At 28.9% G+C, this 15,570-nt stretch overlaps 3 protein-coding genes across 52 annotated transcripts in view; 1 reads left to right on the top strand and 2 right to left on the bottom strand.

Annotated features, from left to right (window-relative positions):
- The window catches only part of LOC113554944 (Down syndrome cell adhesion molecule-like protein Dscam2), a 62,478-nt gene extending 59,075 nt beyond the window's left edge, over positions 1-3,403 (bottom strand). For 49 of the 50 annotated variants that reach the window (XM_026959095.1, XM_026959097.1, XM_026959096.1 and 46 more), the window contains exon 1: positions 3,161-3,403. In XM_026959095.1, coding sequence (XP_026814896.1) covers positions 3,161-3,215 — 55 coding nt within the window. In that variant the 5' untranslated portion in view covers positions 3,216-3,403. The remainder of the gene's footprint in view (positions 1-3,160) is intronic. The other variant, XM_026959046.1, reaches the window with a different exon arrangement.
- A 5,379-nt stretch (positions 3,404-8,782) lies between these two features.
- LOC113553952 (histone H3) lies at positions 8,783-9,322 on the bottom strand. The gene has a single exon (XM_026957558.1). The coding sequence runs from the start codon at positions 9,278-9,280 to the stop codon at positions 8,870-8,872; it is 411 nt and encodes a 136-aa protein (XP_026813359.1). The 5' UTR covers positions 9,281-9,322; the 3' UTR covers positions 8,783-8,869.
- Positions 9,131-11,519, top strand: LOC113553953 (histone H3-like). The gene is made up of 3 exons (XM_026957559.1): positions 9,131-9,269; positions 9,549-9,853; positions 10,838-11,519. The coding sequence occupies exons 2-3, from the start codon at positions 9,567-9,569 to the stop codon at positions 11,289-11,291; spliced, it is 741 nt and encodes a 246-aa protein (XP_026813360.1). The 5' UTR covers positions 9,131-9,269; positions 9,549-9,566; the 3' UTR covers positions 11,292-11,519.
- Positions 11,520-15,570: the final 4,051 nt, after the last annotated feature.

A 15,570-nucleotide genomic window follows, 5' to 3' on the forward strand; every position in this document is an offset into this window, starting at 1 on the left:
TAAAAATTATTTATTTCGTTAGACATCAATTAATTGTAATTTATAATTATCTCACTATCATGTTAATATGAATATTAACTATGATTTAGTAATACTATTTTACTAACAATTATATGACACTGTCCAGTAATTATAATTCAATAAATTTAATCATTCATGATTCATCCAATTCATTGATTAAATTAAATTTGTTCAATACCGGACGTAATGACTGGAGTAATATATTAAAAACTCAACAATTTGGAATATTGGGTTAGTATTTTATTAATCCGAATTTTTACATTCGGCAAAAAATTAAGCAATAAAAAAAACAAAATGAATTATGATATCTGATAAATATATAAATAGAAATGCGTTTCTCATTTAAGAGATCAATAAGATCAATTGTATTTCAATAATTATTCGAAATAAATACAATTTATAATGTTATGTAAACGAATATCTACATTACATATTGAAATATTTAATCCACTATTTAGAAAATGAATTTTTTTTTTAAATTATAACATGAGTTATTACTGCCTAAAGTATTTTTAAAAATAAAGCACAAGAAATGTTTGTAGTTTTTATATTTTGGTTAATGAAGAAGGACGTGTTTTTATTACGAGTAATTTTAGATTGACACTTGTATAATAATCGGTCTTTTTTCAAAAATATTTATATTTATACTATTAATTTTATCCTAGGTATATACATACTCGTAAGATATTTTTATATTTTTATACTTATAATGTAAACTGATTACCTACCTATCAGAAAAATCATTTTTTATTTTAAAATCAAATTCCATTCAAATCCTGTAGAAAAATATAAATTAATTTTATATAAATAATTAGTTATCTACTTTTAGTTACATCCAGAATTATATTTGATAATATATAATACATTTAATACTTTTAAAAACATACATACTTATTTAAATAATTTACAAAAAGTATTTAAGTCCATTTTAAAAATGGATATAGTCATGTATTGTATTATATCTATAACCTGGTTTCATAATTTAAACCTCGATTTAAACATACAGTTTACTTGTAAGAGAATGTCAGCGCACTGTTTGTTTTCTCTCTCTAGCCCACGCACAACATAGACAAAACGCATTTACGCATTCTGAGTAGAATTCACTCAATTTTGGTTCTAGAGTAAATATACCTGTTATAAAATTAAATTTTGATAATATTTCTGAGTATAAGACGATGAGTTTTTTCCATTATTCCCAATACAACGTTAATTATATCGTTTAGAAATAGCTATAAATTGCAACTTTTTTAAATAACCTTTAAATTTTCAAAATTTTAATTTTATTAAAAAAACTTATCGTTTTGTACTCAGAAATATTATCAAAATTTAATTTTATAATAGGTATATTTACTCTAGAACCAAAATTGAGTAAATTCTACTCAGAATGCGTAAATTCGTTTTGTCTATGTTGTGCGTGGGCTAGAGAGAGAAAACAAACAGTGCGCTGACATCCTAATAAAAAAAAAACTTATTTTAAAAACCTAGGTATACAATACGTATAACTGAGATAATTTTATGGTAATCTTTATTAGATAAAGGTTAAAAAAAATCAGCTTGATAATTTAATTCATTGTAGTAGATTACCAAGATAACGCCAATAAGATAGATATCCTTTGAGTGTTTATAGTCAATAAGTATTTAATATTTGAAGTCTAAAAACCCAAAAAATATTAAATTGTTATAAAAGAATTCCACCATCTACTAGAAAAAACTATTTGTACCTATATAGTGGTAAATGTTATTTGATATTAATTTTATTTTAATAGCTACATAACTATAGAGAAGTCAAATTCTATCTAATCTAATCAAAGTTATTGAGATCATGGCAAGATAACAAACAATAATAAATACTCGAATAAATAACAGGGGTGTCATAAAAATAAATATGTTTCTTGAAAATCATACATTAATAACCAAGAGTAATTAAATTCTTATTATAATTTATATAATAAAACGAGATACATACATTGTTATAAAATCACTGAATGAATATTCAGTAATATATAATAAATATTATACCATATTTATCTGATTCATAATACAATAAACTATAATAAACTGATATAATATTTATAAAGGTTTTATTACAATTAATTATGGTTTTAAAAAATGAATAAATAACAAATAGATAATTAAACATTTTTTTTTTAATCGGTTGATAAATATTCGGATCACTCTTTAAATAATTGTTTTTCATTTAGATAATTATATGTTATTTAGTTACTAGATCATTCAAAATTTATTTTAATATTTCAGTATAGTTTAAAAAAATATACAACGATTTTTAAAAGAAAAATATTTCAATTTTTTTTTTATATCTCGTTTTTAATAAAGCAGAATTAAAATTCTATCGAGATTAATTACTTATAGTCAATTGTGGTTTAAATGCATTAAAGGTAAAATTTGATTTACATAATTATGTACAATATCCCATTATGAATGGTAATACGAGTATAGCGAATTAATGTGTAAGAAACTAAGAAATAGTGCTTACCAATTTCATAAGATTCTTCAGGTACTTATAGATTTATTTTGAAATCCGACGAAGGAAGTAACTATATAGTAAGAATCCACAAATGTCTACTGCGACTGTGATGTGCATTAGAACAGAACGCCCCCATTTCGACAATGTTCATGACTCATTCAGTCATTCGTTCACCCCCGTTCATATTACGTACAAAAGAGACTTCCTGTTAGCACGCGCGTAAAAAAATTAAATCAAAATATTTTATTTTACTCATTTACCAACGCCGGATGGGTAACAAAAGTAGGTAGTCGATTACAGTACGTAAGTATACGTCAAAAGATAGATACATTCCAAAATCTGTAAATACTTATTTTCAGGTTTAATCGATGATACCAGAAATATGCTTAAGATTATCACTGTTCTGGTACCACTAATATCTGTATGTACCTACATTTACGAAATATTACGAATTTACGATACTTATAAGGTTCAATATGACATAACATTTGTACTTATATATTAAATGCCGAATATATGTGCCTAGGTAGGTTAAGTTACTATATACAAGTATACAATAGAATATTGATTGTTGACTCGCGTTTGCATTCTAGTCAATAGACAATATACACAAATACTGTCGAGTGTTGACACTAATAACAAAGTAAAACTCACCCTTTGTGGCAAACGTAAAGATAAGGGCCAGCAGAAGCTTTCCGCAAGACCCCATCTTAAGGTCTCTGCGCGCCACTCGAGTCGAGCCGGCAACTTCGACACAAAACGAAAATCCGATAGAGTTTATAGGATCGAAAAACGCACAACAATTTGTAATTATATTATGAAGAAAAACAATAACATACACCACACAAGGGAAGCGCGTAGGACACAGAACTGCAGTAACGCTAGACACCGCGAACACCAAAACACGGACTGCCGGTAAGAAGGCTCAAGGCACTACCACTATATTCGAGCGGCGGGCGCGGTGACGATCGGGTTCACAGTGTGGCCACCAACACGATGAATGTTTACACATTTTTATTTTGTATGATATAATATTATTAATTAAATGAATAGATAAAATGAATAAAATATGCCTTGTTTGAAGTTTGAACTTTAGTTAGCCTTACATATTAATTACTACGCGTCTATCGTTCTATGCGTATTGCGTATGTATAATATTGTTGAGTATATTTCACGATTTGTACTTTAATAACGACGTATGTATTCTTATAGATCAGTTAAATCTCCAGGTACAAGGTAGGTACCTAGTTATCCTAGTTAGATCATATTATTATGGGTATAAATTATATAATAATATGATCTAAACGACTATGCGTGTCACATTAACCCGTATATATAAAATTATGTTACAGGTAGTAATTTATTTTGAAAAAATCCAAGCAATAATAGAAATTTCACACATTTTAATATTGAAATATTACAAATACGAAATTAAACCAATATGAATATTGAAAACGTTTACTAAATGACAATGTTGGATGTAAATTTCAATGATCAACTATTCAACTCATGTCTGTCATGATTTAAAGCTAGTGTATAATAAATATGTGGTATTATGGTAGGTAATAGGTATATGGATAACGTAATCTTTAAATACAAATTCATGAATTTTTCAACAGCACTTGTATGAGTCAGTTATACTTATAATATTATGATACAAATTTAAAATGTATTTTACAAGCTTACAACTAATAATAATAAGACTATAGCGAAATTATTTATAATTACTGATTGAATTAGATATTGGTACTTGGTAGATAGTTACTTAAATAGTAAATACTCATCTAACAATGGAATATGATTTATTTCTCTAGCTAGTTTTATCATACTTAAATTGAATTTATTTAAACATAAATATTATGTTATCTAAATTTTTATAGTATTTTTAACGATCACAATAAATTAATGTTTACTTTAAATTATTTATAGAAAAGTATTTAGTTTCCAATTGATACTTTTACAATTGTATAATCTTTAATCAGTCCGTAGAGGTTTTTTCCCAACGGCCAACGAGACTTAAAAACTAAACATACATACCAATTATGTATTGCTCATACGATTTCAGCTATACTATTTGTATCGTAGGTATCCATTCATACATAATTTAACAGGGGTGATACCTTGAATATTAATTGGTAGCGCATGTTTAATGTTACCATTAAGGTACCTATATAGTTACCAATAACTACTATACGTATTATGCTTTTACTACATGCAGTGTCTACAATACGTCTTGTTTTTGCTGCCAAGTCTAAGTTTACTAAACAATTGTAATTTTAGTACCTACACAGAATATAATTCTGTATAGGTAATATCAAAAGATGATTACATATAAAATACGTATAATATATATACCTATATACTCATCATTAGTACAATAACGTTAGACAACTGTTGTAGTTCAAAATTTCAATTTTCGATTATTATGTCTGCTGAAAACTTATCTGCTATTTGCTATAACTTTTCAACAATATATCCACACCTAGGGTAATTCTTTAATCAAACAACATTCATTATTTCAAAATATAATTAACATTTTATTAAATATTTTTCTTATTTAATTTATAGTTGAAATAAAACATTATTTATTATATTTTTGATTTTTATAATTTTTAAGTATTTTACTTTTTTGAGTGACTTTATACATTTTTAAATTCATATTCTGAAGCAGAATATTTTTTTGTGAATTCCTTTCCTATACATACAAATAGAAATTAGAACGAATAGTTATAAGTTATAAGTATTTAAAGTTTTAATTAGCAGAATTGAGTATAGTATGGGGATACCCGGCCTAAAATTGCATGTTATTCCGCTAACCTAAACTTTAAATACCTATATTTATAACTCAAAAACCACTCATCCTAATTTCGATTTTAGATTCTGTGCAAAGCAATATTAATGTACAGAGCCGTGCCGTGGGTGGGGGGCCTAGGGGGCATGCGCCCCGGGCGCCTGGTTTAAAGGGGCGCCAAAAAAATTAAAATGCATAATGGTAAATAAAATAGGTGGCGAATATATTTAATTTTGCCCTTGGCGCAAAATCTTAACGGCAAGGCTCTGTGAATGTATTAATTTTACAATGATATGTGTGTGTGTTTCTATATATCTATACACGATAAGTATTAAGTAGTCACAATAGAATGATTTTATTTTCAACTTTGAAGAAGGTTTTGGATAATAAATTGAATCTAGTTTGTACTTTAAAAAGATAAAAATTAAAAATTCAGTTTACTTTTTTTATAATCGGAAAAAACGAACAAAAAATTTAAAAAGATCGAGAATTTTTATGCTTTTAGTCAGTTTTTGATTAAATTAATTTCTTTTTTTATTATTACTCGAATATGAATAACTACAGAAATTTAAAATTTTCACCGTGAATATATATTATCATATTCTATGTATGGAATAATTTTAAAAATATTTTAACATTTATGAACTATTTATTGATACTTGATTTTTTTTTTTTTTTATAAATGTTAGTATAAAATGCTTGAATATTTAATATAAGGTTTCTAATAAGTGGTTAATTTCCCAATTAAAAACTATCAACAATTCATAGTCGCCTTATAAGCAATTAAATTTGGAATTTTGACACAATTCAAAAAAATCTCAAAAATTATTATAAAAATTTTTTTGTAGTTATATAAAATCATAAACAATTTCTATTTATACCAAAGAAGGTTCTTAATATGTTTTGTATCCTTTATTAAAATATCATTTATACTGAAAAGTCAAATACATTTTTTTCACCATTGGAAATCTTTGAATTTAAAAATGTTATGACAGCTGGAGATATTCACCCAAATAATAACTATCTCTTCCAAACGAATAACTATAGATACTTGAAATTTTCACCGAATATTTATAATAAACATTATACATAATATAATTTTAAAAGTATTTTTAAGCTACAGTATAGAATGTCACGCGTCGATTACCCGCACTAATTGTGACCTACATGCATTAATTAGGACCGATTAGGGGGTGCGGATAATCGAATAATGATTAAAAATTAAATTAAAAAACTTATGTACTGTTTAGTATTTATGTATTAAATTTTATGTATTAACATATGAATAACGTATTAATATCTATTCATAGATGATATATTGTTAAATTACGTAGTATAATTAATTTAAATTTAAAATTAAAAAAAAATAATCAGCCTACTGTATATAATACTAAAATTAAAATAAATCATTTTAATAGTTTTATCAAATTTATCAAAAAACAAATCATTAAATATACTTAGTAATAAAGACTGACAAATTTCCGTTCGGAAACATTTTTTGTATACAATTATATATTTATATATTATTATTAATTTAAATTATTCACACTGCACACGTATATAACTGCAGTAATCATTCGCGACACTTAATGTACAGCAGTGTAGTAGTACCCACTTGCCTACCCTTCTATGTAACATTGTAACTTGTAAGAAATAGTATGAAGTTTTCAAAATATTATACACCCCAAAATGTTTAGTTTTAATAAAGCCTTATTCATAATATTTTTATATATGATATATATATATCTGGGGCCCACATGACATCAGTTTGAAAAGAAGATGAATATATTTCAAATATTTTCTTGTATTGTCTAAATTAATAAAACGACTTTCAAAAGCGTTTATAAGTTTCCTTATTTATTTTGCATATTTAATGTTATCGATATGTTTTGAATTTTTCAATTCGTTTAGCAATGGAAAGTGTTGAACGTTTTTATTTTTTATTTGAAATTCAAATAACAATAATTTCTTCTGAAATGCATTGATGTGATTAAATGAGTCAATTATTAAATTATCTTTTACTGTAGTGATATATTTAATTGGATCAGTTTTTCGACAATATCCACTAAAAATCATAAATCTAATAACTATTCATCATTACTAAATCTAGTACTTTAAAATTTAAAGTAATATTAGAACATAACAAATAAAAAGATCTACTTACTCAAAAAAAAAGGTTTAATATTAATAAAAAGAAGTTCAGAAAAACTAAGTCATAAACTGTTTAGGTTAAATGGTTAAAAGGTAAAAATGTAAAATATACCTTTACCTTATGGTAAAATAAAAAAGTATAAAAATAGTAACAAAAATACACGAAACTTAGATTATATCCATAAAAAAAAAAATTGAAACTGGAAGAGACAAATGTTATTTAAATGTTAAGAGCAATAAGATTATAAGAACTATAAAAGCATTCATAATATATTGGTACCTATATTATATAATACAATTTGAAGATCGCGTAATTTACCATTATAAGGGTGAACAACAAGAATTACAATAAATAACACTAACAAGGTAGATAAGTCATTGACTCATTAAACACATACCACCAATCGGACCAATAATCATATACTTACCAGGATTATAATCCTATAGAAATTATTGAAAGTTAAAAATATATTAAAAAGCAATAGAGGTTATTTATTTGTAACAATTATTCCACTATAAAATTTAATCAGTGTGATTTACAGAATATAAATGGAAGTATTACAATTTACGACATATAATATAGATTCCAGATTGCAATTACTTAGCCTTTCAAAATTATTGTGGCATTGAAAAAAAAAATATTTTAAATTATAATAAAAAGTGATAAACAGAAATGTAGGTAATAAATGTAGAAATGCAAAATAATATTAAAAAAAAAAAAATGAAAATTAGATATAATTCAATTTAGAATCAAAGTAAAACATTTGAAATCTAAAATAATGTAGAATAATAAATTATAATTATACATCAGACCAAATCAAAATTGAAAATAATATAAATATATAAAGATATAAAAATCATTACGATCCAAGAGTAGAGTGATCGAGTTTAAATTGATATTAAAAAAAAAGGAAACTATGTTTCAAATCATTATCAGAAAACACTAATATCGGTAAGCGAAATTTAAATTTATATCAAAAACTGTCAATTTTTAGCGAGTGACATTATACACATCTTCCATTGTATATTATAATGTGTAAGAATACCAATCAAAAATCTTGCAAAATTTAATTTTAATCATATGAATAAGCAATGTCCTCATGATGGTGAACATTAGGTAGCATTGGCGCAACCAGGAAGGGGATTAAAGGGTTGCACCCCAAAATTTTCTTTGAGACCTAATATATTAATAATTAATAACCAATAAGTATACCTATATAATACTTATCTTATGTATATAAATATTGTAATAATGTAACTTCCTTCGAAATTTTTAGCATAAAAAATTGTTAAGGTTTCTTTTTACTAACATTTTTAAATTAAATATTGTGAAGTTTTATTTACAAATTCATAACTGCCGAAAAATAGTGATGTGGTGGCCCTGATAAGGGCCGTTTTAGGGTGATAATTAAAATAGAAAATTATGCACGTTCTCCGCGGATACGGCGAGCCAATTGGATGTCTTTTGGCATGATCGTGACACGTTTGGCGTGGATCGCACACAAATTGGTGTCTTCGAATAAACCGACCAAATACGCTTCACTGGCTTCCTGCAGTGCCATGACAGCGGAACTCTGGAAACGCAAATCGGTCTTGAAATCCTGGGCGATTTCACGCACCAGACGTTGGAACGGCAATTTGCGGATCAACAGTTCGGTACTCTTCTGGTAACGACGGATCTCACGGAGAGCCACGGTTCCCGGACGGTAACGATGGGGTTTCTTCACACCTCCAGTGGCGGGCGCGCTCTTACGTGCGGCTTTGGTGGCCAACTGTTTACGGGGCGCCTTTCCGCCTGTGGATTTACGGGCCGTTTGCTTGGTACGTGCCATTGCGCTATCGGGTTCTAGGTGGTAGTTCTGGGTAGGACAACTAAATGTAAATATCAGACTACTGATGAGGTCGGAACACCGCCGACCGGTATATATACAAAAATTGAAAACGTATACGTCAACCTCATTGGTTGATGGTTAACGGGCAGACTGGTAGGGGGGAAGAGCCCGGTAATCGTTTTGATTGGTGTTTCTGTAGAAACGGGAACGCTTAAAAAGAGTAGCGTTTTATCAGTTAATAATCAGTTTACATTCCAACATTCAACAGGTCAATAACTTAAGCATCATGACAGGTCGAGGCAAAGGTGGAAAAGGATTAGGAAAAGGAGGTGCGAAACGTCATCGTAAAGTACTCCGTGATAACATCCAGGGAATCACCAAGCCTGCTATCCGTCGCTTAGCTCGCCGTGGTGGCGTGAAGCGTATTTCTGGTTTGATCTACGAAGAGACCCGTGGAGTTTTAAAAGTTTTCTTGGAAAACGTAATCCGTGATGCTGTCACGTACACTGAACACGCCAAGAGAAAGACCGTCACTGCCATGGATGTTGTCTATGCTCTTAAGCGACAAGGTCGCACTCTCTACGGTTTCGGAGGTTAATACTATCTACTTGTAAAAATACAATCCTTAAAAAGGCCCTTTTCAGGGCCATCATATTGCATTTTTAAGGATACAATTTATGTCCCATAAGTAACACTTTAAGAAAGTTTAGAGTATTAATACAATTAATAGTAACCTTACAGTACTTCCTTGTCGAATTTTTTTTAGAAAATAAACTAATATAATATAATATAATCAATTTAAATCCACATCGTAATCATAAGCTATCTTATAACGTGTTAAATGTCCTTTCTAGTGATTAATGATAATGGTTATATATTTTTAGTGAAGCTATTTGTTAACAAACAGTTTAAAAAATAAAAAACGGGTTCAAAATATATTTTAGTTGTTTATGTTATTAAAACATGCGACAATTTCTTAGGGTATTTGTACTGAAGTCATCTGGACCGATTTTGTTTATTTTTTCTCGTTGAAAACGAGATATATATATTGTTAATATATTCATGTTGAAAACGTCGACGACGACGCAGAAGTAGACATAATGGCTTTTTTTTAACGCGTTGCTTACAATGTACACACATATATACACGTGTTCACTTAGTTATGCATAACTACCATTACGTCTACTGGAAGACACGGGCATCTATCAAGATGAAAAAGAAACAGTATAGTACAGAATTTATTTTCGTTATCTATATTATTAAAACAAATAAAAAAAAAAGTAAAAAACAGTAGACGTAATGGTAGTTATGCATAACTAAATGGACATGTGTGTAATGTGTGTGTGCACACAGCAAACAACACGTTAAAAAAAACCATTTCGTCTACTACTGTGTCTTGGTCGACAGAAACACCAATCAAAACGATTACCGGGCTCTTCCCCCCTACCAGTCTGCCCGTTAACCATCAACCAATGAGGTTGACGTATACGTTTTCAATTTTTGTATATATACCGGTCGGCGGTGTTCCGACCTCATCAGTAGTCTGATATTTACATTTAGTTGTCCTACCCAGAACTACCACCTAGAACCCGATAGCGCAATGGCACGTACCAAGCAAACGGCCCGTAAATCCACAGGCGGAAAGGCGCCCCGTAAACAGTTGGCCACCAAAGCCGCACGTAAGAGCGCGCCCGCCACTGGAGGTGTGAAGAAACCCCATCGTTACCGTCCGGGAACCGTGGCTCTCCGTGAGATCCGTCGTTACCAGAAGAGTACCGAACTGTTGATCCGCAAATTGCCGTTCCAACGTCTGGTGCGTGAAATCGCCCAGGATTTCAAGACCGATTTGCGTTTCCAGAGTTCCGCTGTCATGGCACTGCAGGAAGCCAGTGAAGCGTATTTGGTCGGTTTATTCGAAGACACCAATTTGTGTGCGATCCACGCCAAACGTGTCACGATCATGCCAAAAGACATCCAATTGGCTCGCCGTATCCGCGGAGAACGTGCATAATTTTCTATTTTAATTATCACCCTAAAACGGCCCTTATCAGGGCCACCACATCACTATTTTTCGGCAGTTATGAATTTGTAAATAAAACTTCACAATATTTAATTTAAAAATGTTAGTAAAAGGAAACCTAACAATTATCTATACAGTTAATCCATCCTACTACCCGAACCTAGAATATTTTTATATAATTCAAATATATATTTATTTGGACGACTATTTGATACGTATACGTATATCAGTTTAAGTACTAATTATATTATTTACATTATTTGTGCCAATTATTATTTATTTTTAGTACCTAGCAATGGTATTATGATAAATAATAATTAAAATATTCTGATATCATTATGCTATTCCATTTTGTAGGATGTTTTTACATTATCATAGTAGAACTTGTTTATTTAAATTAAATACATTTAGTACCTTTATTTCTATTGTAACACTTTTTATTATAATTTAAAAACTTATTTTTTCAATGTCACAATAATTTTGAAAGCCTAAGTAATTGCATAGGTATTTGGATTTAAAAAATAAAAGTTATCATTTACTTATAAGTATTATCGTATTAATAATTCATTTAATATTAAAAAAAATCTGAGGTATTTTATAGAATATATTTATTTTAAGATTATTGAATATTATTTCTAGGTTTAGTTATTAACAATTGTTCAATATTATTTTACAATTCTAACAACACTTGAAACAATTAAACATTTGTTTTTTATATGTCTTTATTATACACACTACAATTAGATTAATGATTGTTATACTTTAGTACACACAATTAAAAAATAAAGGACACATTATATAATATATCTTTTAAATACATCTTCAAGCTATACAAAACATCGGTACTAAACATCGACTTAGATATTATTCAAATCCGTGGTATTAATATGCTATAGGCTTGTAGCCTGTAAAGATGATTTATTTTTTATTTTATACTTAGGTCATGTTTCTGATTTTAAAATGTTTTAACTATGAATTTTATAAATAGTTTATATTTCTATTTAATTAGTTTAATTAGAACATTTTTTTACTTTCTTAATTTTTAATCAAGTGAGTATAGTAATTGAAATGAAAAAAGTCTGAATTTTTAAAATTTCAAGAAGTTTTGTTAAATAGAAAAATAATAAAAATATAACTCAGTTGTAATGAGCAGGTGGATAATTTAGCAGCTTTAACATAAAATATTAATGAGAGAGATCCTATATCACACCCAAGCGGTATAATGATTTTAATCCACAAAAACATTGGCATGAACAGTCCCAAAATTTATGTTTTTTACTTTTCTCTAAAACTATTATAGCTAAAAAGTTGGTTGATAGCTCATTAAAAAGGGATTATCAAGTAAATACAAAATGTGAGATTAAAAATTTTCAAAAAAAATTATTTAAATTTTCACAATTAAAAAAATAGTTAGTTTTTTTGCTAGATTTTCATTTAGCATGGTAGATTACCGAAACTGGTGAACGGATTTTGTTATTTTGGGTCTTGTTAGATTCACATTGGCTAGGAGAAATGATGTGAAGATTTTCAGAACTTTATCTTCAATCGTTAACTTACTACAAAGCTATAAAGCTGAAAAACATAAAAAACGCCCAATAAAATGTGTTTTAGTGTTATATAGTTCTGAAAATTTTCACTGCACTTCTAACTAATGAAATAATTTAATATTAATACAGTATAATTATTAGTTATTAAAAAAGTTGATATGCATTTGCTAATAAATCAGTGACAATTCAAAATTTAAATAAACCTCTTTATTTTATTTATCAATTGTTTTTGGGCATACTGCATACATATTGCATATTTTTGTCCAGTGACTGATATTAGGTAAAAAAGTCTACCGTAGCATATATAAAAATATACAATTATGATAAATTTATTAAAAATTAAAAATATATATCTTATATTAATATTATTTAAAAATACAACAATGTATTTATTTAGTTATGAAAGATTTCTTATTTTAATATTTTAATCTATTTGTTTTAAAAAATTAGTAATATTTGCAGATTTGTCTTTGTTTTGTTTTATTTATAGGTAACTGCAACTGGAAACTTTTTTCTGTTTACCTTAGTGACTATTCAGCTACCTTACTATTTATCTTAAATGCTAAACCCGAAACAACATTTTTATTGCATTCCTATTTTTTTAAATTATAGCTAATAGCCGCTTATTAGTTTACTTTCTTAACTTGCCAATGCATTTTGCCTAATATCTAAGCTTTTTTTAAAGGTTATTGATACTCAAAATAATGATGTTGGTTTGTTTATTAATGCTAATGGCGGTAGTTTGACTGATGAAGTGATGAGCAAAGCACCTAGTAAGTTATAAAATTCCTAGCTACGGCCCTGTTATCTTATTTTGTGTTTTCATCGTGTTGTAACTTGCAAGACACGGCATATATCAAGATTATTATTAGAAAAAGCATTGTAGTGTACATTATTTATCAGTACACGACACACGTACTCGTTATAATAATAATTATAACCGGTCATTTTGTGTCTTATTAAATAAATCAAAAAAGCACGAGCAGGCCGTAGACGACGGATGATATAACATTATTGCAGGCATTACCTATTTACCTATGATATACTAACGAGTAACGAAAATAGTCCGTCTCCATCTTTACAAACTGCAGTGTGTCCGAAACTTCGGTTCATCGGTTACGGATTAGAAGGAATCAGAAGCAATTTATTGTCGTTTTTGTGAAAAAAAAAACGACACAATTATTATTATATTATTAATGGCTATTGGAGTATTAATAGTATTGAACAAAAGTGTAAAAAAATCGTGATTCACGTCCAATTTGTTTTGGTTTTGGCCTGTTATCATTATCCATTTATCCACCAGCTCGGCGACTTGATGATAGCAGGACGTTAACATTCCGCCGAGTCACTGCCTCCCCACTCCTCAACACACCGACACCGAACCCCACCAGTGTTATTAGTGTACACTGTGCACAGCCATACGGGTCCGGCCAACTGACGGCCATCATCATTCATCGTAGACAGTGGCTTGGTCGGCGTAATAACAGAACACGAATAAAATTATAACGCAATATTGTTGTTCTGTTTCCCATTCCCATCGCTTGGTTTTTACTAGTTTTCGTTTTGAGTTGCAGATCGCAAGCTTCGTGTGTGCGCTCGTGCGTACGTACGTGTGTTCTGCTCGTGTCAGTTGTGTATCTATATTATAACTATTTCATTCTACTATTCTCGTCTATGGCCGTGTTGGACTGACTACGTTTAAGCGTGTGCAGAATATGCGCTGTACGTTGCGGGACGTCTGGCGGTTGTAGCTCGACGACGATTTTGGGCGAATATAGACGCTACTGTGAGTATTCCGACGTACCCATAGCACATCAATTTAGAGTCACGTTTTAATGAGCATGAACAAATATTATTAAAACCCGAACCGACCGACCGCCTGTTTAACACGCGTGTACGTCGTAGTAATAATTTGTCTTTGTTCGGTCGCCATTTCCCCGGTGTCGTCGTGACAATAGTCGAAGCCCAGGTCGCCGACGACCATATTTTGGTCGCGAGTCCCCATCATACTACTTGCCCATCAATCGCTGTCATATTAGCAGTTTACAAATCGACTATCGATACACTGTAATTGTTAACTGTATAGAGGTACATTAGTTTGATTCTTTTTGTAATCCCTATAAGTCTATGGATATTAACCGATTCATCTGTACCTTAAACATAAAACTTGGTATTATAGTTACGTTTCAATATCACTAACTTTTCCTCCATTTGAATTGTGTTTTGTTTGTTACCTTTACAAAGATTTTAGTTTTGCTACGTTTCAAATACCTGATAAGCCATGATTGTTTTGACACATCTTAATATTTACAAATACATACAAATTTAACAGTTTAAATATTGTATAGTATTATCTATTGTGTAGGAGTAGAAATAAAATTGTTGATTTAAATCTATTATTTTTTGATATAATATTATACTTATAACTATATTTAAGAGTTAGATGGTTAGTAAACAGAATTTATTACAGAAATATAAAAAATTAGGGAATGGGTAATTTTCTTTTATTCCAATACCAAAATTCAAGAGAACAAATTCTTTAAATTAGTATCATAAAAATTTAAACTATAACAAATTTATTATCCATAGTATCAACATCAGTTAAACATTTTACATAGGTAATACACTGTTATGTTATCTATTATGAAATATAAATACTTATTATTGATATTTAAATAAACCATTTTTGTTCTCAGTAAAGTTGTTGTTATTATCGAGTTTCG

Source organism: Rhopalosiphum maidis, chromosome 2 (genome assembly GCF_003676215.2).
Source record: "Rhopalosiphum maidis isolate BTI-1 chromosome 2, ASM367621v3, whole genome shotgun sequence".
NCBI classification, from domain to species: Eukaryota; Metazoa; Arthropoda; class Insecta; order Hemiptera; family Aphididae; genus Rhopalosiphum; species Rhopalosiphum maidis.

Coding starts and splice junctions, on each gene's coding strand:
- LOC113553952 (XM_026957558.1), bottom strand. CDS start 9,280: ATGGCACGTACCAAGCAAACGGCCCGTAAATCCACAGGCGGAAAGGCG.
- LOC113553953 (XM_026957559.1), top strand. CDS start 9,567: ATGACAGGTCGAGGCAAAGGTGGAAAAGGATTAGGAAAAGGAGGTGCG. Junction 9,854..10,837: donor GCTCTTAAGCGACAAGGTCG/CACTCTCTACGG, acceptor GATATTTACATT/TAGTTGTCCTACCCAGAACT.